The 27,299-nt window shown below is 42.7% G+C and overlaps 1 protein-coding gene across 1 annotated transcript in view; it reads left to right on the forward strand.

Annotated features, from left to right (window-relative positions):
- The window catches only part of LRIG2 (leucine rich repeats and immunoglobulin like domains 2), a 58,125-nt gene extending 31,027 nt beyond the window's left edge, over positions 1-27,098 (forward strand). Inside the window, exons 7-18 of the mRNA XM_077334929.1 lie at positions 219-362; positions 637-780; positions 4,426-4,506; positions 5,117-5,188; positions 5,306-5,374; positions 7,803-7,966; positions 9,018-9,338; positions 9,763-10,044; positions 16,255-16,704; positions 17,421-17,570; positions 21,581-21,865; positions 23,275-27,098. Coding sequence (XP_077191044.1) covers positions 219-362; positions 637-780; positions 4,426-4,506; positions 5,117-5,188; positions 5,306-5,374; positions 7,803-7,966; positions 9,018-9,338; positions 9,763-10,044; positions 16,255-16,704; positions 17,421-17,570; positions 21,581-21,865; positions 23,275-23,504 — 2,392 coding nt within the window. The 3' untranslated portion in view covers positions 23,505-27,098. The remainder of the gene's footprint in view (positions 1-218; positions 363-636; positions 781-4,425; positions 4,507-5,116; positions 5,189-5,305; positions 5,375-7,802; positions 7,967-9,017; positions 9,339-9,762; positions 10,045-16,254; positions 16,705-17,420; positions 17,571-21,580; positions 21,866-23,274) is intronic.
- The last annotated feature ends 201 nt before the right edge of the window (positions 27,099-27,299 follow it).

A 27,299-nucleotide genomic window follows, 5' to 3' on the forward strand; every position in this document is an offset into this window, starting at 1 on the left:
ATCATTGAATATTTTTGCTTATGCCTCATTAGGTCAACTTCCTCATTTCTGTTCTTCAAGTTAACAATTTTATTCTTCAGTAATCTGTAATGTATGTGGCTTTTGAGTTAAAAGTCCTAATATTTGTAAAATTGTTTTGTGTTCTGCATCAAGAAGATACTATAACATGTAGTGTTCTTTGAAAGCGTCCTATAAAATGTTTCCTTTTGCTTTTCCAGAGATCTGGAGCACAATAACCTGACTGAAGTAAACAAGGGGTGGCTGTATGGTTTGAGAACATTACAACAGCTTTATGTCAGCCAGAATGCCATTAACAAGATAAGCCCGGATGCATGGGAGTTCTGCCAAAGGCTTTCTGAACTGTGAGTACTAGACTTCTTTCCCCCCTCCCCAATATTGTGTGATAATAATGAAGTAAAATTAGAAGCAAGAATGGTTTTCTTGAATCCTTTTTAGGGAATATTACACAGAGTCAGATTACCTTTATTGGCATAAAGGAATATTATACATTTAGTATCTTGAACAAATTTTGTTTTCTTTATCTAGGGTGAACGTGATTTTTCTGGTGCTCTCACATGTCCACATTCTTATCCCATTGATTTTCCCGTCCTCTTTACTGTATATGTTTCATTTCAGAGATCTCTCTTATAACCAGCTCACCCGCTTGGATGAATCTGTTTTCATTGGACTCAATTTATTGGAGAGGCTAAACCTGAGTGACAACAGAGTGAGTCACATAGCGGATGGTGTCTTTAAGGGACTTTCAAATCTGCAAACTTTGTAAGTTCACATAATTATTAGAAACAAATGAAAAAATCACTTCCTATAATTATTAATTCAGTCTCTCAATAGAGAGCAGCTATATTCTCGTGGTGTTAGAAAAGTATCTATCTTGCCATTACCATTCAAGCATGAGGTACTAGCTCTGTGTGAAAAATAGCCAGGCCGTTTTGCTGAGAAATTACTGTTATTTTCCAAGTGCCCAGTTCTATAGTGCTTCAGATGAGAAAATGCTTTTTTCTTGTGCAAAAGCAACACTGAGAAGGTTGATATTTTGATTTTTCAGTACTTAAAAAGCAGTGTACGGCTACTACAAAAATGCAGCCTTTCCCTTCTTGGTAGCAAAGCAATTGCTTTTAAATTGCATTGTCAATTTGTCAATACCTACATTATCATTGAGCAGAAGCACAATTACCTGCATTTCTGTGTTCACCATTCTCATAAGACTTGTAATAGGTGGCTCTCAAGGCAAGACAAGAATTTGTATCTGTAAGAACTTTAAGAGAATAGTGATGCCGGAAAAGCAGAGGAGCATTTGTAAATTCAGCTTTTGGCCTATTCTGGGGATCACCAACCTTTCTGTATCTGCAGGCAGCTTTCGAATCCTGACACAGGGTGATGGGCACACTTACAAAATGTCAGCCACAAGAGCTGGAACCAGTCAGAAAATGGCTGTGACAGGAGGTGGAGCAGGACACACAGGAAGCCAAAGTGTAGGGGAGAAAAGGAATAATTAAAAAAATAAATTGGAAAATTGGATGAATGAGAGAACAAAATCAATCGACATGCCGGTGACAGCTGAAATATTGTTTTAGTCTACACAGCCAGTTAGATATCCAGTGGGCAGTCAGAAACTCTGATGGCCAAGAGCCCCACATAGCCTCACACTCTAAAAACACTTGGTATGTATGGAAACGCGTCAGTGGCAACCAGAGGCAATGGGGACCCCTGGTCTAGTCAGTTTCAGCTCATTCAGTTAGGTATAGTGGACTGGCTATTGAGTAAGCACTTGAAAGACTAAACAGCAAAGGCTTGGTTGGAAACAAAGTGAGCGCTAAATGACCTAGAAGAAGAGTTGATTTTTGTACCCCACTTTTCACTGTCCAGAGGAGTCTCAAAGCAACTTACAATAGTCTTCCCTTCCTCTCCCCACAACAGACACCCTGTGAGGTAGGTGGAGCTGCAAGAGCTCTGAAAGGATTGCTCTGTGGGAACAGAACTATCATGGCTGTAACAAGGTCACCCAGCTGGATGCATGTGGAAGAGTGGGGAATCAAACCCAGCTCACCAGATTAGGAGCCACTGCTTTTAACCACTACACCACACTATTAATATAGGGGAGGGGGAGTGGAACATATAATGACAATTTTCATTTTCTCTGCTAGGAACACATTATGTACTCTTAACAATCCTAATACCCCTGGTCAGACTTTCAGCAGTTTGATAAACTGTAGCTTGTGGAAGTATTATGGAAGTGATAATTTTTTTTTGTCTTTGAAATTGCTGGACATTTTTTAAAGACTGTGTTCTACCAGAGGAGATGGCTAGTAGAAATTATGACAGTCTTCAAATGATGGCATAAGATTACAAGCAAGCATACAACAACTTGCTTTCTGTAATAATTGAGAGCAATATAAGTAGCAGATCTAAATCTAAAGGCAAAAGTTAAATGTGAATGATCCCAGGAAATGATTTTATACAATACGCTTAAGTGCGACCAAGGGATGAGGTCACTTTCTGTATAATTTGGGGTGAACAAAACTTATCATAGCATTCTTCTGTTTTCTTTTCAGACTTGACTTTTAAAAATTGTCTTAGCATTCGTAAGTCTTCATAGAAATCTGTGTAAGCAGCCCATTAACCTTAGCACCAACTTTTAATGATTCATTTAATGCTAACCTTCTAGGCATAAAGTACCACAAAAGAGGAACAATAAATTAGTGGCCTTTGGGATCTTAACTGGTATTGGGTAGTTCAGGGTCATACTTCTTAGTTTAGGATTGTTTGTTGTTTCCCAGACTTTGGGGTAAAAGGTTTTAAGGGTTCATATCTAGCCAAGAGGTGAATATAATATGGTTCTACCTTAGGTCTTCTGAGTTAATGGTCCTTGCTTTTTTAGTCCCAAGTAATATGGGAATGTGATATTTTCAAAGTCCAGATGGTCATTTTATGGATTTTTTAATATTTTCATGGCTCAGCAACATAAGCCATTTCGGGGGCCTAGTTTCAGGTGTAGAAGTGACATAGAAGTAAATCTTTTTAGATGATGTGTACAAATATAGACGTGATATTTGGTCTCTACTATAGGGCAGTAATGCTGTAGTCCCTTAACATTTCCCTGTAGATCAGTGGGACTTGAGCATTACGACATAATCTTTAAACAATAGAGTACTTGTTCAACTATATCTATAGCTTTTCATGAGCTAGCCATTGGGCAAGGCATTGAGCTCCGCTGATGCTTGTTTTGTTAGTGGAATCATACCTTTAAAACTGCAGATCCTTCTATGCCAAACTCTGGATTGTTTTTACAACATTAGTGCAACAAATGGGAGTGAATGTTTAATAGTGTTGTTCTTTGCTTTAGGGGATGTAAGATCTATTGCCTGTGGATAGTGTCAAAGTGCCACTCTCCTGCATTTTAAAATATTCTATTGATTATTTTATATGCTCACACTTAACTGATAAATTGCTGGCTAAGCTTTACATTTCTGTGTTCACTCAGCTATAAAAAGCAAGTGAGAATTATTGTTCTGATAAATTCATGACCTGTCATGTAAAGGAAATGCATTGGTAAATCCATTATATGTTAATGAAGTATCTTCTCCCTCTTGAACAAGGGCTTGCTGAATTTAGTTCACCCAGCTGTGTTCTCTCATATACTAGGGCCTGAAGCGTAACGCAGAGGTCAAACACAAATTCCATTAGCACATAACAGGATTTGTGAGCAGAACCACCCACACTTCACTCTGAAAAACTACTTTTTTATGCCCTGCACTTCTTCACCCAACCTATACATAATCTCTTAATATGTTGGCATTATTCCAGGATTGCAACTCAAGATGTTTAAGCAATGTGCTAACAACATCAACTCACTTCTGTAAATCAGTTTAGGGGACTGTCCCATTTTGTCATTTGTTCACTAGACTGGCCTGTGCTCCCCAACCAAGAAGGAAATACTGCTATATGGGTTCAGGTTCTCTAGCATGACTCTAGCTTTCTGTAACCAGTTTGATTCCACTAGCTTTCTATGTGTACCTTAGGGTCACCTCATATTATAAAAGCACCATGTAAGCACACACCAAAACTGCTTTCACATCATGATTTTCTGTGTAACTTGGTCAGCATGTATCCTGACTGTGCCTAAGTGCTATACCCCTTGTGAAGAGTACTGTCACACGGAAACAGTTTTTGTCAGCTTGGCTGGGACCCATGAAGCAACACTTAGCTTTCAAACTGGGTAAAATAGCAGAGTCTGTCTACTTGTGTGTATTCTGCAGTGGTGAGACTTTGAATATCAAAAAGGTGTATAAAAAAGTTAAATCTTGCAAAGATGGAAGAAATTGGTGCTGAAGGGTTCAGGATTATTTGGGGGGGATTGTTTTTTTTTTTTAACCTGCTCATTGTCTTTTTTGCTTAATGTTCTAGAGATCTTCGAAATAATGAGATCTCCTGGGCCATAGAAGACTCAAGTGAAGCATTTGTAGGACTCGACAGCCTCAATAATTTGTAAGTCTTACAAGCAATAGGATTGGCAGGTCTCCTAGAAGAGAAATAAAGTCTATACCATGTATGTGTGTTGATAGAAAAATCTTTGAAAATGGATGTGGTAGTCTGAATTGAAAACAGTTTTAGTAACATTTCACATCAGCCTTTCATCAAGAAACTTTCAAGCTGAGACTTGCGAATTTCAGCAATGGATCTTTTACAGAAATGTACAAAATCAAACTTGTTCTTACCTCATGAAGTAAGGCTGTCAGGAATGATTTAACTGGGGTTTTTTATACTCTGCTCTAAAGGATTATGACTCTCAATGTATAGGGGAAATGTCCCTTAGTCGAATGTGGTAAGAAGGGCTTCTGTGCTGGTTGTCTCCCCACATATTTGTCTTTTCTGGTCCTTAATTGGTAGTTGTGTATGCACTACTCGTTTTCCATGCCCCTTCTACATAGAGAGAGAGAGAGGGATGGAAGACTGAGACTTGAAGCTAATATTCTAAGGGAAGCATGATGATTTCTCTCCTTAGAAAAGCTACTTGAAACCTATTCACCATGCTGTTTAGCATGGGAACTTTTTTGACTTGTTTCAGTATTAAGGCTTAGTTTGGTCTGTGTTTTAGGATTCTGCAAGGAAACCAAATTAAGACCATCACAAGAAAAGCATTTGCTGGTCTTCAAGCCCTTGAATATCTGTAAGTATTTCTTGCCTATATCAGCAATGTTCCCCACCGCCCAAACACAAAAATACCCTAATTCTCAAAGGTGTCATCTAAAATGAACTCTCATTAACACTCTTGTTTAACTTGCAGAGATTTGAACAATAACGCAATAATGTCTATTCAAGAACATGCCTTTGACCAGCCTCTTCTTAAACAGCTGTAAGTGCATAGGAACATTTCTTTATATTTTACACGTCTTTTCTATTTGTTAATACTTGTGGTGGCTAGTAACAAACCAAAAATCAAAAAATTTAAGAAAATGCAAACCAATGAAAGTAGGCAATGCCAGTTTTTCTTCTCTGTTCTATGTGGTGGCTCCACATTTGCGGAGGGACTGGTAGCATGTGGGTGAGGCAGTTGGGTAGGGAGGGCCTCATCTTTCTGCTGAGTTGCAAAGTATCTGGCCACTAATGGAGTGAAAGATGCTGTGAAACATTCCAGATTTGGTACCCCAGCATCATTTTTGGGCTACATTTCCATAGTTTTAGTTATAATTGAGGCTTTTGTCCCCAAAAATGATATTCAACCTCTGCTTCTCATTGATACTATAAACTATGTTAAATCTGCTTGTGATTTCTACGGGTGTAGGTCCCCCATCTACCTGTGTAATGCAGCAGTTGGTTGTTCAAGCTACATCCTATCAATCATTTCTATAGTGACTGGAGTGGGGATTTTCCTGGTTTCATAAAATTGATATTGGGCATTTTTCTCTATATTGCCGTTTCTGTATTGACGTTTCAACTAATGACATTGCATCAAGTTGAATGTCCAAATTTCTGTAAATGTTTCCTGCAGAATACATGTTAAAATGAAAAATATTCTTAAACTATATACTAAAATCTTTAAGCTAAGAAAAGGTGAATTCTAGATGGGGTAAGGGAGAAGATCACTCCTTGAAAAGAACTGTAGTTCTTAACAGTTCTGTATTCCACTCAGTACAGCAAAGTGACTGTACCACTAAAAGTTGTAATGGTCTATCATAGTTGAAGATCCCCAAACGTGCCAATTTCTGCCCAAATACAATCAGCCCTTTATCTACCTCAGCATGCTTTCAAGCAGCACAACTCAGACTCAGGAATAGGTTTATTATATGCCCAGCAGGCCTTCTTTTTGAACTTTGTGGAGTATTATAATAAACAGCTAACAAGCCTGTTCATAGATCTTTGTTGAATCCTTTCCTGACAATATTGCATGAATGGGGAAAACACTACAATTAAAAAATGACAGTATAAGGCACACAATAGAAAATGAAGGCATTCTAGCATTGTGAGAGAATGAGAGAATTTTGTATATTCTAAGGTAACAGTTGTCACAGTGCTTTCTGTGCAATTAAGGGTTGGGAGTGTGGCCTATGGAGTGCTGTTAGAACTCTCTCTCCCTTGTGGAAAATAGTTCTTTTTAAAATAAAAAGTATTTAAAATTCAACATACATACCAAAATTCATACATTCATATCAAAAGGAGACATACAACCAACATCCAAAGTTCAAGAAAATTTCTCCCTCAAAAAAAAACATTTATAAAACATGCACCAAATCCCCCCTCCAACATAATGTACATTCATCAAGCATTTAAAAAAGGAAACTGTTTCAACACTAATAATCAACCCTCCACAATGCCAACCTCTCAACAATCCACACATTGTGTATGACCTCCCTTCTTCCACATCACCTGTTCAAGAACTTCATCAAGATCTATCTTTCCAAGTAAACCCCTCATTCTGGTGATGACCTGGTTCTACAATTCATCTAGCTTTTTCATAATTTTATTATTCTGAATATAAATTTGATTAATAACTAAATCTTAATTAATAACTAAAACATCAACTAAATTGATGTTATAAAACCAAGTCTGGAGATTTCTTTTTCTTAGTGCATAGCCTATCTCTCTTTCCGTACTATTTTCTCAAATAAAGGCTTATGTGACTGACAGATAGAGGAAGTTTTCTGCTCGGTTATCTACAGCAGTGGTCCCCAACCTTTCTGTCACCAGGGACCAGTCAACGCTTGACAATTTTACTGAGGCCCGGGGGGGGGGGGGTAGTCTTTTGCTGAGGGATGTCACCACTGCCTCCTGAGCCCCTGCTCCACTTGCTTTCCCACCGGCACCTTTTACTTTTTTTTTTAGTTTTTTATATTAACTGATATGGTGATATTGCTGGCATTGTAATGGTCTATGGCTGGAAACAATAAAGTTTTATACATACATACTGCTCTTGCTTATAATACAACTGGATGAATAATGATTCTGCCATATACTTTTAAAAAGTGATATAAAATGACTTTCAAGCAAGTCTTACCAAACCACTGTTGCTTCTCTGGCACAATCCACTGTTTGTGAACACAATAAAATGAGAGGAATGTTAGAGAGAGAGATACTGCATGCAGTGGATACGAGAGCTACTCAGAATACAGTGCAGATCAACAATACATTACTGAGGTGGTAGCCTCAGGACATGAGATGTCTTTTAGATGAACCAAATAGTTCAGCAAGTGTACTAGCGGGGGAGATGGAAGAGTTTGGTGAGTGTAAATGAGAGAAGTCATTCTGGCAAACCAATTTTCCTTCTTTTTTTTTAATGTTCTCAGGGTATTAAACACCAGCAGCTTGCTGTGTGACTGCCAGCTGAAGTGGCTGGTCCCATGGATGACCCAGCACCATTTCCAGGAAGCCGTCAGTGTGGCTTGTGCTCACCCAGCCTGGCTGGCAGGACAGAACGTTCTCAGCGTGGATCCTGAAGACTTTGTTTGTGGTTTGTGCTTTTAATGGCATTTGAAGTATAATGGATCCCTATTTTGAAAATGATCAAGTAGATTAATTTGAGTGCTCTTTCAAGCTAATACAGTAACACTGCCAGTCAATATTTTACTAGGACCATGAAAATTGTTTTTATTGGGGCCATGGTGGTCACTTTGTAATATGTGCGAAGGTGTCAGAAGCTGGTATTCTGGCAAACAAAAAGGTTTTATTGATCAGATACATTGGGAGCTAGTTGGTTTACTGATCAGTAGGACTTCGCTCTGTCCCTTGAGTGGAGAACCAGCATGATCAGAAAAATTGAATTGTCCAGTGCCCTGCTGGACAAGAAACAACTGCAAATGGTGCTGTTTGGTACAGCCTCAGTGATTTCAAACCAGAGCCTTGGTTGATGTTTCTCCGTCTTCATTTCTTTCCTCTACTCCAATCTTCAGAGAATTTTGGTACTCAGTCCTAACCCTAACTTACTGTAAACGTCCTGTTTTGGACTTCATTTATGTGCAGCTGTAGCCTCTGTAGAGATGTTTACAGTAAGTGATTTTGTAGTGATTTTGTAGTGATTTTGCAGTGATTTCACTTTTTATTGTAATCACTGAGTTAAGTTATTCAATTACTGCCAAGGTTTACTTTGGTATTTCTTGGAATCTTAAGAATTTTTGAGGCTGTTAGATGTCTTTTTCTAAACTGGGGATAAGGTGTCAAGTTGTAGATAACTTTGCAAAACTGTGCTTCTGTTAATTCGTTAATTTGTTCTTTAGCACATTCCACAGAGATGAGATAAAAGGATCTCTGTCAAAGTCTCATCTCCTTAGAACGTTTTCTTTTCTTTTTCTTTTGGCTGTTTATGCCCACACATGGATACAGCCATGCTTCATAGCTTCATGCCCACATGGCCAATTCTGGTGGGAAAGCAGAGACAGCAGTTTGAAGAATAAGCAGTGCGAACAAGTTGAACTCAACTGAACAACATTACAACTTGCCTCAGACAGTATTGCATAATGTGCCAAAGGAAAGAGCCACCTGTAACCTTGATCTCTTTTTCACAGATGACTTTCCCAAGCCCCAGATCAGAGTGCATCCTGAGAGTACCATTGCTCTTAGAGGCACCAATGTTACCCTGACTTGCAAGGCAGTGAGCAGCAGTGACTCGCCCATATCCACCACCTGGAGGAAGGACAGTGAAATTCTGTATGATGCAGACATACAGAATTTTGCCAGGTACCAGCAGCAAGACGGTGAAGTTCTGGAGTACACTACTATCCTGCATGTTTTCAATGTGAACTTCACGGATGAAGGACAATACCAGTGTATCATCTCCAACCACTTTGGTTCCAATTATTCCAACAAGGCCAAGTTGACTGTCAATGGTATGTAGTGATGTTTTTGTTTCTTTCCCTTCAGGAAAAAGGCCTGAAAGATTTGAAAATTAGTTTGCACAAACCTTGTAGTGTGTGCTCAACTAGGAAGTCAGCCTGGTACAGTGGTTAAGAGTGGCATTTGTTGAAAGTACAACAGGATCTAAATTATTTCCTAAATTTTTATTGTCTAAATAATTATTAAGAACTGGTCATCCAACAAAGAAGATGCAACTTTGGTGATGTTTTTCTTTTTTAAAGATCTACCTTTATGAAGTAATTTATTTTAAAAAATGGTGAAATGGTAGCTTCATATAGAGATCAGGATTTTTTAAAAATCACTCATCATGGAAATAGCCTTAAAATAGCATGTTCTCATTCCAGACAGCATAAATCGTTGCAAAACCTGGTAATTTTAATGTGTCTCTTCATTCAGAGCTGCCATCTTTTGTGAAAACCCCTATGGATCTAACCATCCGAACTAGAGCCATGGCTAAATTAGAGTGTGCTGCAGAAGGCCACCCCCCGCCTCAGATTTCCTGGCAGAAAGATGGAGGCACAGACTTCCCTGCTGCTCGTGAAAGACGCATGCATGTGATGCCAGAAGATGATGTCTTCTTCATTGCAAATGTGAAGATTGAAGACATGGGGATCTACAGCTGCATGGCCCAAAATGTAGCAGGAGGTCTGTCAGCAAACGCAACCTTAACTGTGCTAGGTAAGCAGACCTGTTATAGGATTCATAAGATGTTTGTATAGCACGTTCTCCATTGGTGTTGCCCTCTTGCGTTATTACTTTCTTCTACATGCAAATCCGGGCCATTTACCTTACCCCCAGCTTTGTTTACCTATGTAGAATGTGTGACCAAATCAGAATGCAGAATCACCTCTAGATGCTATTTTTTTCTTTAGTTGTTTCAGGAGATTCCACATGCAGATAATGAAAGATCTCATTGTTTAGGTCTTTTATTTTGCATACAGTGAGGGGAAGCCTGAGCTTTGTTCTCAAATTCACTTTATCAGTCTGATACATTTTTCATTTGTACTGTTTTCTTATTCTTGAAATCCTAATCATTGCATTCTTTATTGTGTGTCTTGTATTTATATACTATGATCTTTCTTGAGTCCCAGCAAGAAAGGTGGCTTGCGAATAAAGTCAATAAATAGAGATGTGGGGAGGGGGGGATAGTAGTTGAACAGTTTGGACAATTTGTTGAATTAATTTAATAATCAATTGTTCTCACACTGAGGTGGGTGATTCCCACCAGTTGCTCGGGGAAGCCAGACTAAACTCTTCAAATTTCTGTCTCCTGTGTGTGAATTGCCCTGACTCAGTTTGCTTCCTGCCTTGTTTGCTCTTGTATACTTTTCTCCTAGAGCGATTTCATACCTGAGGGAGTTTCCTAACCTCTCCAGCCTCTCTTTCTCTTCACACCTTCTTTCACACTTCTTCTTGGCTCTTCTGCTGCTTTTGTCTGTGCAATTGTTTTCTCTGCTCCTCCTCCTTCCTCAGAGGAACATGGAAGCGAATGTTCCAGCAGCAAGCCTCAGAGGTTTTGGAGAGATGGAAAAGAGATGAATTTACCTCTGAAAGTGATAGAGGCCCTCTCCTTTCTTCTGTCTCTCATGAAGAGAGCTCCCTGGATGAATCTAGCCTAGAGCAGCTTACATAACACACCAGAAAAAAGCAAGAAAATGCCTTCTCAGGTGCAAATGGTTCTCAGAGCTACCAGTTTGGCTGTTGGAGGCTATGATGGCACGTGTAGCTTCATTGTTGGACACCTGCTAGCTCTCTTAGCCACCGGTTCAGCCCCTGGATCTCCCCTGTGGTATACCCCCTGCCACTCTTGGCTGCCAATTTAGTTTGGCCCCCAGAGGTCTACAACAGTATACCAGGCTCCTCCATTGGACCCTCAGCTGAACCAGAGGGGTTCCTTGACCCACTAGAGCAGTGGTCCCCAAGCCGTGGGCTGCGGCCCGGTGCCGGGGCGCGAAGGCCGTGGTGCCAGGCCGCGACTCCCTTTCCCCACCCCCCCGCAGTAGAAAACTTCCCAGGCCGCAAGCTTGCGGCCCGGGAAGCTTCTTACTGCGGGAGGGGGGGAGAGGGAATCAGGGCTGCGCATGTGCGGCCGGGCCGTGCCCGCGAATGCGCGGCCAAAATCGCACACTTTCACGCATGCGTGATTCGGCCGCGCGGGCGCATGCATGGCATGCGCAAGCGGGCAGTTGCCCTGCCGTTCCCCAGCCTCAAAAAGGCTAGAGCATAGAGCATATCTTCAGCACTAGAGCATATCTTCAGGGTGTAATGTACTGTTCTCCTCCCATTCCAAGGTTGTGGACAGGTGGAATACATGCTTGTCTGAGATTATACAGTTGTTACAAGCCATGAGAAAGGAGATGCAAGTCATGTGGGAACATTCTTCCATTCCAGGGGCCCAAACCACTCCAGCCTGATGTCACCGTTGTCTGCCCACAAGCAAGGATTTAGATGTAGGGAGAAGTGTGCTTCATCTTATTGGGATCCTTGCTCTCAGTGACCCACCAAGGCAGCCTACAAAGCCTCTTCCTTCACTGCCTCCTCTGCCAGGAATCAGGGCAGCCCCTTAGAATGGACAGACCCTATCACAGTCAGAACCAAAGAGGGTCGTTGGAAAGTTTTCCTCAGAATTAACACCTATGGTTGCTTACCATCACACACACCAATTCAACACACAACTACCAGTCCTTCTTATCCAAAGCCATCCTGGTCCTAGACTTCACAGACATACTTGGCCTTGGAGATGAACCTTCAGGGAGTAAATCCAAGTCCCATGAGGAACAAGACTTTTTTTCCTAGGGCTCCTTTTTCAGAGAGGTGGTTTTCCCTTTCCCATTTTTGTTCAAAAGGTTGATAAAGAGAGAGTGAGCCAACAGGAAGTCCCCAAATGACACATGAAGCTTTATTCCTTGACTCCTTATTCTACCGGTTTCCCTAGTGGGCACTCCAGTAGCAGCGCTACAGTTGGCCTGGTCTCAAAGGATGATGTTGGATCCTTAAAGGGCAAAAAACAGACTGTGCATTGTAGGAGTTCCATGAGGTCTCTACAGTGACTATCAAGGCAGCAGTCACTCTGCCTTAATTTCTAGAGCAGTTATTGCGTGTGCCAACTAATTCCCAGCAACAACCAAAGGACAATAGAAGATACTAGCTGCACTCTCAAGGCAGTCACCTAGTATATACCTCCCTTCACACAGTGACCTCTGGATCACCTTGGCTGCTCTATGGCCAGGTGCGCTCCATGGCTTCATGCATGTCAAGCAGATCCTCGTTAGAAACCCATAGTAATAACCTATCCACTTCAGTGTGGAAAGCTCTTTGGGAATTGTCTCAACAAGATCCTGGTGGAAACTAGAAATAATTTGAGAGCCATGTCCAAGAGTTCATGGAGGAAATCCAGTTATAGGGCCAGCTCAGGAGCTTGCTTTGAATTTTTCTCAGTGCCCAAGAGAAACAAGGACTGGGGGCCTTTCTTGACCTAAAGTATGTGAACAGGACACTTCTGTGTGGAGACCCAACAAACCTCCCACCAATCATACAAAAGCCTGCTTATACATTCCCATCCTTCCAGAACATTGCAGGTTTCTCCAGTTCAGAGATCTTCCTTTTGGCCTAGCATCTGCTCCTTAGGCCTTATCAAAGGTTCTCATAGCAATGTAGCCCTGATCCACCAGCAGGGAAACTAATCCACCATTATCTGATGACATCCTGATCTGTTCTACCATTTGGGAGCTAACAATCAGGGACATGTTGAGAACCATCAGCTACTAGAAACTCGTGGTGTTGCTTTAACAAGGTAAAGTGCAGTCTTACCCTGTCACAGGGCTACAACACATGATCATTGACATGATCATTGGTACACACTACAAAATTCTCTACCCTCCCCACACCCTGACAGACAAGGCCTTCAGGATATTGAGCTTGGCCAAAAGATCTAGTCAAAGCCAAGCCTAGCCAGATTATGTCCTCATAACATCCTATATAGGGACAGTTCCATACATGTGATAGATCACTTGCTGGACTACTTCAATGGTTCCTCCAGCTCTATCAGATATCCTGCAGAAGAGCAACATAACCTCAAACCTAAAATGCTGTTACAGAATATGGCCTGACCTGACCCCTATAACTGAAATGGGGCTAATCCTATATTTCAGACCACATCCTACAACTTTTGAAACTACGAGTCTCTCTCATTGGGCAGTGTAACTGTTTGGCCATCCAGCCCAAGGCATATGGCCATTCAAGGAAAAGATGATGGACATCAACACTTTGGAACTCTGAGCCATTATAAAAGCACTCATAATACATCCAGAGACTCCTGTACATCCAGGCAGACATGCTGAGCAGGCAGATCATCAATGAAAATAAATGGTCCATCAAATTGGAGACCTTCCTACTAGTTCCAGCTCAAGTTAGACTGTTGGAAGCAGGATCTGTTTGCCTCAGCATCCAGTACTGAGATTCTTCTTCAGATCTCATCTCCCTCAGTCAGAATGAGTGAATTCTTTAATATCTATGTGGCCCTTGGGCCTATATGCCCCTCTTCCTCTCCTAGTGATCCCATGCTGTATGGAAGCTCCATCTGGAACAGATGGAGGTGATCTTTGTAGTTTCATATTGGTCCCACATATTGGCCCCCCATTCTTGGTAGAACTCTCAGTTCAGGCCTCCTGGGAGATTTTCATGAGCCTGGACGTATTGCAGCAGAGACCAGTTTGACACCCATATCCGGAGTGGCTCCATTTGGCCATGTAGCTTTTGAATGGAACAGATGTCTGAACTTTGGCTACTCCTCAGAGGTTTCAAAGACCAGGAAGGGTCTCCATGAGATGCATCTACAATACTACATGGGAAAAAAAATCTTCTCAAAGTGGTGCCAGTGCAAGCACATCAACCTCCTGGTCTGAGCCATCAGTTGGCCCTCCTTCAGAAGGCCAACTAGAAACGTACACCCTTTGTTGCCATATAGTAGTTATTACCACAATCCTAATTTATGTTGCTCACATCCCATAACTAAACAGCCTCATATCTTCTGCTTTCTCCAAGAGGTTGTGAAGATTAATCCCACTGTGGTCCATAGACTGCCTTCATGGAGAACTGTATGTAATTCTTTCAGGTCTCACTAATCCTTTCAAATTTTAAAGGATTGTACAAGGATTGTAAAATGGCTGCAGCAAAAAAAAAACCCTTCTTGTCTAGAAGGATGTCAAAACTGGAAGACTTGGCAACCAGAAAAGGCCTTAGGGTCTTCCACAAGAACAAGGTAGTTCTGAAGCCAGATCCCACTTTTATAGCCCAGGTGAACTCAAGCTTTCGTAGCAGTCAGGAGATTCACCTCCTTTCCTTTTGTCCACATCCTAACCACACCCAGGAAAGAGAGTATCTCTTCTCACATCTCCAGAGGACCCTCAGAAACTATTTTCAATGTACAGAATCCATTAGAAACATGATCTCTCTTTTCAATAATAGCACCAGATGGGAAGGTGATGGATTGTGAGTTTGACTATTTATATGTGATCAAGTTGTAGAGGAAGATGCCTGCTGGCTCTACTCATCTCTCTTCTCTGGTTATCATCTCTTATATTTCTAGCAGTGACTTACCTGTTCTGGTTGTTGCTTTATCTGTATTCCCTCCTGTTCCTGGGTTCATTAGTTCAGGAAGTAAGCAACTGAACCAGGGTGACTGTCACCTGGGAAAACAGGAGTTTAGCCCTGCCTCCCTGAGCAATTGGTGGGAATCAGCCATTCTGAAATGCCCTCCTAAATTTAGAGCAGAAGGAACCTTCATGGTGAGAATCCATGGCTCCATTCTGTGTATGTTTCTTCATCAGTCTGCCAATAAATATTGACCGTGGTGTTAAAAAACAAAAACAAACCACAAGCTTTTTTTCTTTTTTTACCTTTAAGTTGCAGTCTAGGAAGAAGCTAGTCTAATATGTCCACACAAATGTATTATATTCCTGTGGCGAGTACTTTTAGAGCATTGCCTGTCACTGACCTACTTTATCATGGACAATTTGAAAAATGTCTGTTTTTATTGGCTGTCGCTATTGTGTTTGTTACTGAAAGCACAAAGCTGCTGCTTGCTTCTCCCATCAGGCAGCGATGAATATGGAGCTTCATGTAATTGCTTTGACCAGAAAAATGGAAGGGGAAGCAGTGGAGGGCTTGAGAGCATTTCTTATAGGGAATGCAATGGGCCAGTAAAAACTGAATTGGTAAAAATACCTCCTGAAAAACATTGCAATCAAAGAACTCTTCTGAGTATGACTGTTCTTCTTGTTGTTTTATCCAGTATCTCCTGGGTTTGGTTCCTTTGTCTCAGCTTTGTCCAGTTAAATTTGACAGAATATCCCTGTCCAGTTACAGTGTACAGCACAGGTGTCCAACATGGTGCCCATGGTCACCATACTGCCTGCTGGCAGCCTTCCAAGTTGGGTGTAGCTATGTCAGGCACATGCTCAGAAGGGCTTCTGATGGCCACTAGAGATTTGATTGAGCAAATTAAAATAACTCTTTCAGCTGCAGCTACCACTCCTGTGTTGATTTTTTCTCTCTCCTACCACTTTCAGCTGTATTTTCCCTCAATACATCCCTTTTGTGTGTGTGTGTGTGTGTGTGTGTGTGTGTGTGTGTCTCCACTTCCTGTGGCCACCGTTTGGTAGTTGTGCCCACCACCAAGTGTCAGAATTCCAAAGGTGTCCACAGGCACAAAAACTGCTAGGGACCCTGGGTATAGAATGAATGAAAAGCACCTCGCTTTGGTCCATGATCTGTATTGCGTCAAGTAAGCCTTCAAAAAACACAATCGGCACATGTGTAGCCATTCTGTTCCTTCATTCTATATCTGCTTGATAAAGCAACTCTAAAGTTCTCTTCTTTTTCCTTCAGAAACACCTTCATTTGTGAGACCCCTGGAGGACAGGACTGTGGCCCGAGGAGAAACAGCTGTGTTGCAATGCATCGCTGGTGGCAGTCCCGCTCCTCGCGTAAACTGGACCAAAGATGACGGGCCTCTGACTGTAACGGAACGGCATTTCTTTGCTGCTGCCAACCAGCTGCTCATCATTGTAGATGCTGGCATAGAGGATGCTGGGAAATATACCTGTATCATCTCTAATACACTTGGTACAGAGCGTGGCCACATCTATCTCCATGTCATATCCCCACCAAACTGTGACTCCTCCCAGAATGGCACTGGGATTGAAGATGACAGCTGGACAACAGTTGGCATTGTGATCATTGTTGTGGTCTGCTGTGTTGTGGGCACCTCCCTGGTATGGGTTATTGTTATCTACCATATGAGGAGGAAGAGTGAAGACTACAGCATAACTAACACAGGTGGGGTGCCAACAGACTTAGAGATTTGTTTATTATTTAAGTTGCATCAGTGTGTTTGGTTTTGATGTCTGGGTCCTTCAGGCTGCAGGTAGGAAGAAAGAGAATCCTCTTCTACATACAGAAGCACAGGAATGGCAGTATGTTGTTTTTCATACTGCTTGGTTTGAGTTCCTTGGGATCGGATTCTTTTTTCCATTCTACAGTGTGCTGTGCAAATGCCAAAACTCCTGTACAAATGCAGGGGTAGGTAAAAGCTTTAAGCATCTAAGCACCCAAGTGGGCAAAGTGCAGGAAAGGGGATGACCACAGGTTAATGAATAAGCATACGCAAGATGTGGTCTGGCTGCTTTTATCTGTGTTCTATGATTTTTTTTTCTCCTGCAGGCGGGGAGAGGGAATTGCAGCTGTTGACAGTTCTGCAGAGTACCTATTTGATTATAGCTGAACAAAAAGGGTGTTGATTTGAGTGAGAAATTGTAGTCCTTTTTGATGCTGTAAAAGATGGCAGTAGGCCAGCACTAGAAAATGCAAAAAAGAAAAAGTGTTTTTTCTATCTGAACTGGATAACTCTTCTTATATTCATCAAGATTACTTCCCTTGGCGATATACCCTGTTATCATCGTCTTGATGGACATCTCTTTGCTGAATAGCTTTGTTGCCATAGAGATGTTAATGGTATACTGCTATTGTTTGGTTGTTGTTTATTTCTCTTTCAGAAGAGGTAAATTTGCCTGCTGATATTCCTAGTTACTTATCCTCCCAGGGGACTCTGTCTGAGCCACAAGAAGGCTACAGTAATTCTGAGGCAGGAAGCAACCAGCAGCTGATGCCTCCTGCAAGTAGTTATGCACACAGAGGCACAGAGGGTAAGTCGGGGTCCCTTTGCTAGAGGGGCAACAGCCAGAGTGTCCTTTACTCTTTGTCCACTGGCCAGTTTCTGGTGATTTACTGAATGGCTGTTGATTGCTGGGAATCTTCCAAAGAATTCTGAGCTAGGTGGACCATACTTTGTTTCAATAAGACACTTCCTCAGCAGGAATATGTTTAGAATCCCTGAATTCAGATTAATTATGTCTTTGTTTTGAAAAAAATTCCTTTGGTGGGTCCAACCATCTTGACTGTAAACGAAAAAAGGAGGAAGGGTCTCCTTTGACCACCCAGAAAGGTTATGCTTAGGATCATGGGATTTGCATGGGTCAATGCCATGTGGGACAGGAGCTGCAATGAAACTGCCCCCCCCCTCCCCGGGTAGCACTTTTTCTAAATCACGGAAGTTGTAGATGCTGCATGTTAAAAACCACAAGACTGAAGTCAGCCACCTAGACAATTCATCTTGATTCCAACTGCACTCAAGCACAATTACCAGAGATTCTCTGTGACCATGCTGCTTGATAGACAGTGGACAGTGACAGCTGTATTGTAGATGAACCTTCGGTTTGGCTTTCTGAGAAGATAAAACATACTTATGTAGAGTAGGGCTAGTGCACACTGTGAATTTTCTTAACCACTAATACAATCCAGAATGTATCTGAAGAAGTGTGCATACGCTTCAATTCTTCTACACAGAATTAAACCACTTTGATCTTAAAAATGCCATTGAACTGAAACTTTGTTCTTTTGCTTAAGACCAACACTGCTGCACAAGTGAATCTAACAGTCCAGAACAGTTTACAAAAACTGCTGTTGCTCTAGCAGCCTGTCCCTGTTCAAGGGAAGGGAGAACCTCATCATGTCATCTTTCCTCCAAAAGACTTAATACAAATTGTGTGAGAGAATGTGCCAATCTCTTGGTTCACCTTTAGACATTAGAGGAGCCAAGCCTTGCATATCAAAACCTTCAAACTTTAACTTCATGAATTGGGTAGTCTAATTTCCAGTTAAGGTTGTTGGTATTACTTTTCTTCTTAAGGTCACTGACACTTTTTGTATCCCCTTGCTTTCCTTGATAATTCTTCGGCTGGATCAGATCCTCCATTCCGTATCCCACAGTGACCAGCAGGTGCTCCCAGAAAGCCCACATGGACTTCAAGAACAACCCCATATGAGCACAGTGAATAGTAGTCTAGATACAAAGGCGTGCATGACAGTTGCACAAAAAAAAATAAATCTGCAGTTGGCATTGACAGTCACTATCTATATATCCATCTCTAGATCCGGGGCAGTTTTCCAAACTGTTTTGGTGCAAGACACCCATGTTTAAGTCTTCTTGCTTTTTGAAAGCTTCCCTGTTCCATTCATTAATTGTGCTGTTTTTATCTTCCTACTAGTGCTATATCCAAATTGTTTCTTGAATATGTTTATGCCCCCTGAAAAGGTGCCTCCCTCCCTCCCTCCCCCCCCCCCCTTCCTATGCAATGTTATAAAACCATCTGTTCAGGGAGAGAAAGCACCTTTCAACCACACTCTTTGATGTGTGATTCTCGCAGTGTGATTGTTCAGGCAAAGGGAGGAAGCATTTCCTCTTCCTTCCATCATTCAGAGTGCCACTTGGAAAGGTAGAAGAAAGAGGAAGGCATTAACTAGTTATCAAGGCAGGTGGTCTGAATGACACATCTGATCTTGCTGCACTGAGCTGGCAGGTGTGAAACCACCCATGCAGCATGTTAAAACAGGGAAAAGTTGACCTGGTTATCTCAGCAATTTTAACTCATAGGCTCACAGCATTAACAAATACACACCTACATGTAACATTTTTCTCCAAATGATCTTTTCATGTCATTTTTCTTATGGGTCTTTGGTCTCTCATTTTATTTTTGTACTAGTAATTAAGCCCGCTGTATGCCGAATACAGCGGGCGCTAGAAACTGACCTTGTCGGGCGGCGGCTCTCTGCCTAAGTAGTGGTCCCCAACCTTTCTGAGGCTGGGGACCGGCACGGGCCGCGCCCGGGCCGCGCCCGCGAGCCGCGCCCGCGAGGCGCGCCCGCGAGGCGCGCCCGGGCCGCGCCCGGGCCGCGCCCGCGAGCCGCGCCCGGGCCGCGCCCGCGAGCCGCGCCCGAGCCGCGCCCGCGAGCCGCGCCCGCACATCGGGCCGCTTGCTGGCAGGGCCGCTGGTGGACTGTTTCTTCCTGGAACCGGGAGCGGCTGCGAGGACGGCGGAGACCATTGTAAGTTGGGGGCGAGGGGGTGGTGCGCGGGGGCTGCGGCCTGCGTGGGTTCCCTCGGGCGTCAGGCCAGGAGCAACTGCGAGCCGCGCTGCGCGCGGCTCGCAGTTGCTGGGGCTGGGAATCAGAGGGAGCAATCGGCAGGCGCTTCGCGCCTGCCGATTGTTCCCTCCGATTGTCTGTCATGAGGAAGGGTCCAATCCGGACCCTTCCTCATCCCGGACACATCCCGCCCCAGAACGCCTTACTCTTTTATTTAGTCCGTGGCGCCCGTGGCGCCACGGGCGGTGTTCAGATGTTCTTTAGACAGTTGTCTCTAAATCATGCTAAACCAGATGTTTCCCAGTTCTTGTCAGCTGTCCCTAAGAAATTCCTTTAAGAGCTATTTGGTAACCTTTTTTGATCTAAGTAGTTGCTGGGCTGCATATTCTCTAACTAAGAAGGGTACAGGAACGGCACTAATAACGTTAGGAAAAAAACAGAAGCAAATGCGTGACAGAAACCCTCAAACAACTTCTATGACAGCGTGGTCTGAATTTTTTTTCTCTAGCATGAGAAACTCACTATGATGCTAGCTGACTTCTGGCAAAGAATTCTCTCAAGATATGAGAGCAGCTTAGTTCCCGTGCCAATCAGGTTGGCACATTTCTTTTTGACAAGCTGAGCTTTTCTCGAAACCTAGAGAATCCCTTATTCGTATCAAATGTAAAACCTCTCAGTACCACCAATCTCATCCGTGCTTAAATTAAAGAGCTCTGCCAATCTAGGTAAGCCTAAACATGGAACACTTCGGAGGTCATAAAGGATAATTTCCCTCTTCTTTGATACATTAACCTTCTGCCCTGAGATTGTCCTTCCCTGTAACTTCAGAGTACCTGTGAATAAAGAGGTGAGACTTTTCTGCCAGATCCCTAAAGCTTCTCCATCTCTGCTTTAAGATAAGTTATCGCATCTGTTCCACATAATATATTTCTGGTAAGGCCTTGGAGGAGGAGCGTGTCTTATGGCTTAAGTGCCACTCAGCGCTTAACACCCACTCAGGGCAGCTGTCCCACCCCTGAGTGCATCCTCCTCCAACCAGCTTGCCTGTCTGTCCAGCAGCTGGCCAATCGCCTTCTGTCCCCCAGCCCTGACCACCCCTTCCTCCTTCCACTTCCCTCAGAGACTGCAGAGGGAGAGGGAGAGGCCATCTGCAGAGTTCTCCCACACCCACCCCCCAATTTAGCAACCCTAGTGAAGATATAATACTTGTGACACTCATTATAAAGTACTGAACTATCCCACTATCTATGCTTGGCTGATTTCTTAGCTTTTTAACTATTTCTGTTTTTTTTTTATTTTTAAAAGCTGAGCCTTGTGTTGTGAGAGTAAGTTTAAGAGAGATAGGGAGAAGGGATTTTATCTGCCTGGCCTCCTCTCCCATTGCTGCTCTGTGTCAATTTATCTGATTTCTCAACTTTCATCTTCCATCTTGCTGTGCAGCCCTACATTGTCCAATTCTAAAGCTAGAAATCGTTCTCCATGGCCGGCCTGCACATATGCAGTCCCGATAGGTGCCTGCACACAAAACATCAATGAACAACAGTTACAGATGAGTGCCACTCTGTTTTTCTTCTGAATGTTGTTGCTGGCCCTCTCTCATGCCTGCAGAGTTGTTTTCCAAGCACCCAGTTCCAACCCGCTGATGTTAATACTGATGTTTGCACTCCTGCAGCTGTAGTGATAGGAATTGCATCATAGAATCCTAATGAGAACACTGTTATTCTTTCTTTAGGAGGCACAGGGCCATTGGTGATCTGCTCAGATTGCTATGACAATGCCAACATCTACTCCAGGACCAGAGAGTATTGTCCTTATGCATACATCACTGACGAAGACCCACTTGATCAAACACTATCGAGCCTAATGGTACAGATGTCCAAAGAGCCTTACTCAATGTGCACACAGCATGAGGCCCCTGCTATGGATAGTATCTCAGCTGACAGAGACATGTCGGTCTTCCTTACCAATCATGACAGAATGCATGAGAGGAAGCCCTGCTCACAGCCCTGTAACACTGGTAAGAGCTGTGCTATTCTACTGCTGTTATGTCTTAATGAAGAAGAAGAGGAAGAGTTGGTTCTTATATGCTGCTTTTCTCTACCAGAGTCTCAAAGCGGTTTACAATAATCTTCCCTATCCTCTCCCCACAACAATGCTGAAATGGCTTCTGTTTTCTTCTGGATGTGGCATATCGTTGATCGTCCAGTCTCTGAAGGGTTGCCTAGCACAAGGCCCATAAGGCAAATCTGTTAACTTCCTAAGTCATTCCTAAGAATTAACTTCTTAATTATTCCAAACCCTGCTGAAACTGGATTTCAGAGTCTAAGCATCTAAACTCAAACTCAAAATACTTTTAATGGCATCATAAAAATAAAATTGAGAAAAATGGTTCAACACAAATCAAATACATATAGTTTATGCATCTATATCAGCCTTTCTCAATGAGCCTCTTGTGGCGCAGAGTGGTAAGGCAGTGATATGCTGTCTGAAGCTGTCTGCCCATGAGGTTGGGAGTTCAATCCCAGCAGCCAGCTCAAGGTTGACTCAGCCTTCCATCCTTCCGAGGTCGGTAAAATGAGTACCCAGCTTGCTGGGGGGTAAACGGTAATGACTGGGGAAGGCACTGGCAAACCACCCCGTATTGAGTCTGCCATGAAAACGCTGGAGGGCGTCACCCCAAGGGTCAGACATGACTCGGTGCTTGCACAGGGGATACCTTTACCTTTACCTTATCAGCCTTTCTCAACTTTTTTACCATTAGCACACATGCCTTTCTAGCAGCAAATAGCAACAGCTGGATAACACTTGTTTCTTGTGGAGTGCTCTTCATAGTGTTTCATTGTACTTAGAAATCTATTATAAGGCAGAATATTTTTCTGCAAGGAGCTTTTTGTAATGCAGGGGTCCCCAATGCGGTGCCAATGCCCACCAAGAATTTTTCAAAAACGAGTGGGGCCCAACGGAGCTTTTCCCCAGCAAGACTTTTGGTGAGCCATTGGAGATATGATTACAGATTTTTTAACAATGTTGCTTCAGCAGTAACTGGTACTGCTTCAGCAGTAACTGTGACCCGCCTCGAGCCTACAAGGAGAGGCGGGAAATAAATCTAATAATATAATAATAATAATACAATACAAGGATCTTCACTAGGTGCCTGAAGGTAAATTGAGGCACCCATTTTGTGGCTGGGCCCTCCACACTGTGTCAGAATGCCAAAGTTGCCCAAGTGTTGCAATATCTGTGGAATTCCCACATGTATGCTGGTTCCCACATGTATGCTGGTTGTGGTGGTAGTTCATCATTCAAGGCATTCCTTCAGAAGAGGCAGTAAGAAGAGGTGTTGCTGCCCAAGACCTTGCGAAGCATGGATAATCTTGGTATCATTCCTGTTGTCATAAATTCAAACCTTCTTTAATTTCTTTCCAGATCCTTTTCAGCTGCCTTTATGGGGCATCAATAAAGATCTTGGGGTGCCACATTCTCATTTCTCACCTCAGCCCAATACCCACGATGTGACTCAAGTTCCTCAAAAAGAGAACATCGCAGAGAATGACCGCGAGCAGGTTATTTCCCCCCGACCTCACCACAGGCTACATGAACATAACTTTGATTTTAACAGGACTCGGAACATACAGGAATATCATGAAACGACATAAATGGCATCCAAGGAGGAAGCCTTAGCAGCAAGTTTGAAGCAGTTGACAATGTCTTCACTACCTCAGGATTTGCCTCATGGCCAAAGATGCTCCACGCTTGCAGCAGAGTCTGAGCAGACCAGCCCAGTGACTCGTGCCCTGAGAAAAGAGTGTAATGATAGGAGTCCTTTCTTCTATAAGGCTCAGCTGTCATGACAAACTGAATGTTGGACAGAAAAGAACAAACACTACTCTTAGCAGAGGAACTGCTAATGCAAGATACCTTTGTTGCATGGGAACAGTCCCATGAAAGCTTCATGTTCTCTTTCCTGCTGAAGAAACCAACTTTAAAGAGCCCCCTTGCAGAATCCCTCAGTAATCATAAGCATGAACCTTCTGGTCCTTCTGACCACTAACAGGAACTTGCCTCAATGTGTACAGTCACAGATTTTATGTACCCTTTATCTGGCTAAAGGACGTCAGCTGTAAATACCTTCATGTAATATAAATATTTTGTATACACTATGCACGCAGATTTCAGGCTGAGATGTCAGAATTCTGCTTTGCCAAAAGATCACACCGTATCCCATCGTTCTGGCATCCGCCAGCCACTCTGCAAGAGACTGGTTGAAGGCCAGTCCATACCATCATGTTTTCCATACTGTGATTACCATTATCACAATATCCTATTCAGTATTCATTGTGGGTCTCTGCACATTGTTAGCTGTAATTATGAACAGAAACTGTAAATGGAAAGAGAAGGTTGCACAGGATGAGTCATCAGTCTTTTGGGTCTAAATAGGGCTCTGTATATGGTGGGAGAGGATGGAATGTGTGGCTTAAGAGGTTACCCATATGGCTCGTTGGAATTCTGAGGCTGTTTTCTTAAATGTCCTCGTTGCAGGGTGACATCTCTGTCATTGAGGCTTGAGCCTGTCATTTGTATTGTGGCTACTGCTGGTTCCACCCATGCATGTTCCGCACTTGTTGAAATGGAGATATACGCGTGTGTGACCACAGGTTGAACAGTTGCAGTTGCCTCAAACACAGCACTTTTGAATAGAACCTTTTTTGCACATGCAGCTTTGAGAAATCAAGGGATGAGTATGCCTGAAGTGGTCCCAAGAACTGATAGGCTGGGATTCTGGGATCAACTGTAGAGGTTCTCCTGATCCTCCCAGGGGGCACTGCAGCAGCAGCAGGATGTAATTTTTCACATTTCATAGCATTCCATGTGTCCCAAAGTGAGATGTCAGCTGTGGTGCAAAATCCTAAGCAAGGTGATTATATGGGGGAAACTGCAGCAGATAAAGGAAGACTGATCTCAGGTTAAAGAAGAGAAGCAAGATGTGGCTGATGTGACAGTTCAACTACAACACATTTTACTTATGGTCATTCAGACCGAAATTTAAACCAACATTTAGAATGTCAGGAAGAAACAGAAAAATATTTGGATAGAAAAAACTTAAAAATTTAAATTATCAAATATATGAAACCTAATTGTGGTAAAACACAACAATTAAAGTAGCATTTCCAGATGTGACCATTCAGTGTTCTGGATAGCAGTATGAAGACATTCAGAAGCTGTAAGTATGACTTCACATCACAGGCAATTATATTAGCCATTTGCTATCTTCCAGAAAAAATGTGTGTCAATTGCCTTATCTATATGTGTGTAAATGCAAATTAGCCACAGTTTGAGTCCTTTGTACCGCAAAGATTTTTCCACAGTCCGGCGACAGACATTATCTGAATCATATTGTTTTACACTTGGATGATGACAGAAGGATCTGTGAGGAAACTTGTGATCCTACTCATTTGAAGGAATTTGCATACAGATGACTCAATCAGGCTTGACTGATTGTAGTGGCAAGTTTCTTTTTAAAACTGGGTGTTCTCTCATGGCTGTGTGTGTCTTGTTTCATGAAGCAGCAAGTTCTGGCTGGAAACAATGGCATTTTTTTAAACCTATGAATGTTCAATTTCCCAGTGGACTTGTCCCAGTTACTGTGAGCAGCCAGGCAGGTCCCAAAGCTGTAGAGATGAGAATTCCTTTTGTGGTTCCCCATTGCCTTGGGGGAGAGTGGAGCAATGGAAGATGCCATTCTGTGTGCTGCTTAGTCCTGCTATATATTGGAGCTGAAAGTTTTGCAGTCGTCCCCCCCCCCCCTTTCCATTTCAAGCAGAGGCTTTCAGGGAGTTGGACTAGATGACCTATATGGCCCCTTCCAACTTAATGAATCTGTGAATTTCTAAAAATCATCTTGTAGTCCAGGCCTAAAGAATTCTTTGCAGGGAATAGGGAGGGGTTAGGCTTCATCCATCTCTGTCAGCTTCAAAGCACTAAGTGTATGTCTTGCTGCTCATTGCCTTCCCTCCCAGCTGCTTGCTGCTGTATGTTATGTGACAGCCTGTAACTGATCTAAAGCAGAAAAAGATAAAATACTGAATATGCAGTATTGGGGGGGGGGGGGGAGAGGGAAGAACCAACCTGTCATCCAGACAGCACAGGCATTTCAGCCCCAGATACTTGACAAAAGGTGATGGAACTGTGGGTGATGGAACGGCAGGAGAAATTTTTAAGCTGTCTGTTGTGAAATACGAAGTGCTTCCAGGATGGAAGTTAGGAAATAACTAAAACTGACTTCCCTAACATCTTTGGAGAGAAAGCAAGGTGGGATTAATCAGTATTTTGTAATCAAAGTGAAAAGAATGTCATTCTGTGGTTAGAAATCATACAGCAAGGGAGGATGGCTCTGCAGGGGTAATCTCATGCTGCTGATTCTGCATGTTCAGTAGTGCATGCCTCTAGCAAAGTTAAAACTTCTCTCTACTGCCTACCATAAAGCTGTTCTTGTAAATGAGTTCTTGGTGGAGAAAAAAGCCTCAAGTTAGAGCTGCCCATGGAAAATCCATTATGCAAAGAGAGAGTTCTATCCTGCATCTGTGTAAACTTCTAGGGTGAACTTCGTGTCCATCGTATGAATTGTGGTGGAATGCTCACTGTAGAAACTGGAATAATGCAAGCATGGATGGAGTAATTTGCCAGCCCAAAACCCTGTGGCTGTGTTTTGGTTCACAGGTGAAGCTCGGGCAGTCATCCTACAAAATAATCTACAGTTTAGAGGAAGAAATGAATTTGTCAGTATGGTTGGTTCGGAGGTGGCTTGTGGAATTGGGGTTACATTCATTATCATGAGCATGTGAGTTGCAGAGGAAAGAATTTCAGGATTATGACGTGTGCATTGAATGTGCATTGGAAAGCTACCTTGATTTAGTAGGTGAGCACTTCCTCCCAAATGGAAGGTTCTTTAAGGGCTTTTCTTTGTAATTGGAGCAAGAACACTTATTTTGAAATATACTTCATCTCTCTCTCCCAGGGGTCTGTGTCTTAGCTTGCAGGGAAGAAAGGTATTTCACAGATGTTTGACAATGCCAAATAACTGTAGTTGGACATTTCTAGGGCAGTGCAAATCAATGGTTCCTTGCTCACAGCTGCCCTTACCTTGTATGTTTTTATATTTTCGCAATTATCAGAATGTATATTTTGTATAGCATGTGTAATATGTTTGTCTACTATAATATGCCTCCAGTCAATAAAATTACACACAGTCAGCTTGTTTGTTTTTGTGATAGACATCGACTGAGAGTCTTCTAAAGAGCGAAGGAGATGTGTCGCTCAGGTTCTGCTGCTCTTCAGCTGCCATTAGCTGTGTCCACCATGATTATGCATAACACTGTCACCCTTTCCTTGGGATTTGTGTTAAGTAGTTGCCTTCAGTTCGCTGAATAATTGGAAAGGAAGTGAACAGGAAG

The sequence above is a fragment of the Paroedura picta genome, chromosome 4, assembly GCF_049243985.1.
Source record: "Paroedura picta isolate Pp20150507F chromosome 4, Ppicta_v3.0, whole genome shotgun sequence".
In the NCBI taxonomy this organism is placed as follows: Eukaryota; Metazoa; Chordata; class Lepidosauria; order Squamata; family Gekkonidae; genus Paroedura; species Paroedura picta.